The following is a 1,732-nucleotide window of genomic DNA, read 5'->3' as shown; positions in this document are numbered from 1 at the left end:
CCAGGCAGCTACGGCCGGGGTGGGGGGCGCAAGCCCCACCAGGCCCCCTTAGCAAAGATCAAGCAGTCCACGACCAGGCCCACCATCACTTCTGCCGTTTGTAAATCTTCCGAGCTAGGCCAAGAAAGATCTCCTTGGGGAGGCGGTTGGCGTGCTTTTGGATCAGTTCCTGCAGGCGCTGATAGCTGCTCTCCTCATACTCCTGAAAAGCAGCCCTCATGCCCAGAGAATCATAGAGCTCCTTCACCTTTATCACCTTCTCTGGCTCCTTACAACCATAATTCTCCTGAGAAAACACCAGAACAAGTCACGCTGAGGTCCAGCTTACAGCCACCGCCGTAGCTGCTCCTTCAAAGTGTGGCAGGAGTCACCTCTCGTTCTCCCTGCTACCATCTTATACTACTCACAACCACCAACCCTTCTCCCACCCAGGTAGCAGAACAGCGCAGCTACACAGGGTAGCACATGGCTTTTCAGGTGCGTGCGTTACACTCCCTCTACACCACGTCCTCAGGGAGGGAGCCCACACCCCCTCTCCCATCTGCAGGGGGTTTGTCAGCCTGGTGGCATTACCTCCAGGATCTGCCTCTGGTTTGGGGTGACCCGACGCAGGCACTCCACTACCAGCCAGCTGCACTTATTGTCCTGGATATCAGTGCCAACCTTCCCCGTCAGCTCCGGGTCGCCATAGCAGTCCAGGTAATCATCCTGCACAAAGATGGAAACACGTGAGTGCCACGACCAGCGTCTTAAAAGCACTAAGGGATGGGGAGTCACCTCCTACCTGGATCTGAAAGAATTCACCCATCTCTAGCAAGATCGCTTTGGCATTGTCATGCTCCTCCTTACTGTCAAATCCAGTCTAAAAGGGGGGAAAAAAAAAAAAAGGAATAAAGGCTTCCAGTACCTGCCTTCCACCCTTACTTCTCCCATCTCCCAATGCCCCTAACCGCCTTGACAGCCTCATACTGAGGGTTAGGCCTCTCCTGAGACCACTTTCATGAAACTCACCATGTACATGGCAGCGGCCACAGGCAGGTAGAAGGAGTAGAACGCCGTCTTGTACTTAACAATTGCCTTATACCTGCGGCAGAGGAACCACGCTCAGCGACAAAGCCCATGCCTTCCCCTCCCATTAGGGCTCTGCAGATCAGGGCCAGCAGGAAAAAAGCAGCATCTTCCTCCAAACCAGCCCCCAAGCTCTGACAGTGCGAGCGAGACTTGCTCTGCAAAGCCTGGTAGGCGACAGCAGCGTTTCAGGAAGCTGTCGTCTCTCTTACACAGTCTGGAAGGGACTGCAAGCAGAGCCCAAGCAGACCCCCCCTGCCACAACAGGGCTGGCATCTCTGTCCCCTTCTGCCTCTTTACCTCTGCTCACTGAAGCGATTCAAATCCACCTTGGAAACAGGAGCAGTGATGAGGTCCAGCATCTGACCGAGCTCAGTCTGGTAGGCAGTCTGAAAAGGAAAGAAAGGATTTATTCTCACAGTCTCCCAGGAAAGTCCAAAAAGCACAGTTAAAACTCCAAACCCAAGCCCCATTTCGGCTCAGAAAGGAGTCTGAAGGAAGGGTACATGTCTGGCAGGACGCCCAGGAACTTAAGGAACAGTCTGAGAGCCACATGCCGTCAAACATCCAGGAAGAGCCCAGACCCAAGGTAAATCTGCAGGAGGGGGATGCAGGGGCCAGGCTCACCTGCAAGAAAAGCTCCAGCAGGTGCAGGTAGTAGGGG

At 54.4% G+C, this 1,732-nt stretch overlaps 1 protein-coding gene across 1 annotated transcript in view; it reads right to left on the bottom strand.

The window, feature by feature from the left end:
• Nucleotides 1-85: 85 nt before the first annotated feature.
• FDPS (farnesyl diphosphate synthase) overlaps nt 86-1,732 on the bottom strand; it is a 1,897-nt gene continuing 250 nt past the window's right edge. Inside the window, 6 exon segments of the mRNA XM_009708051.1 lie at nt 86-286; nt 574-708; nt 785-862; nt 1,012-1,084; nt 1,369-1,457; nt 1,696-1,732. The exon segment at nt 1,696-1,732 is cut by the window's right edge and continues 22 nt beyond it. Of these exon segments, the coding sequence (XP_009706353.1) occupies nt 86-286; nt 574-708; nt 785-862; nt 1,012-1,084; nt 1,369-1,457; nt 1,696-1,732 (613 nt within the window).

This window comes from Cariama cristata, unplaced genomic scaffold (genome assembly GCF_000690535.1).
Source record: "Cariama cristata isolate BGI_N322 unplaced genomic scaffold, ASM69053v1 scaffold35410, whole genome shotgun sequence".
In the NCBI taxonomy this organism is placed as follows: Eukaryota; Metazoa; Chordata; class Aves; order Cariamiformes; family Cariamidae; genus Cariama; species Cariama cristata.
The sequence above is the reverse complement of the archived record's forward strand: the minus strand, read 5'-3'. Positions and strand labels throughout refer to the sequence as shown.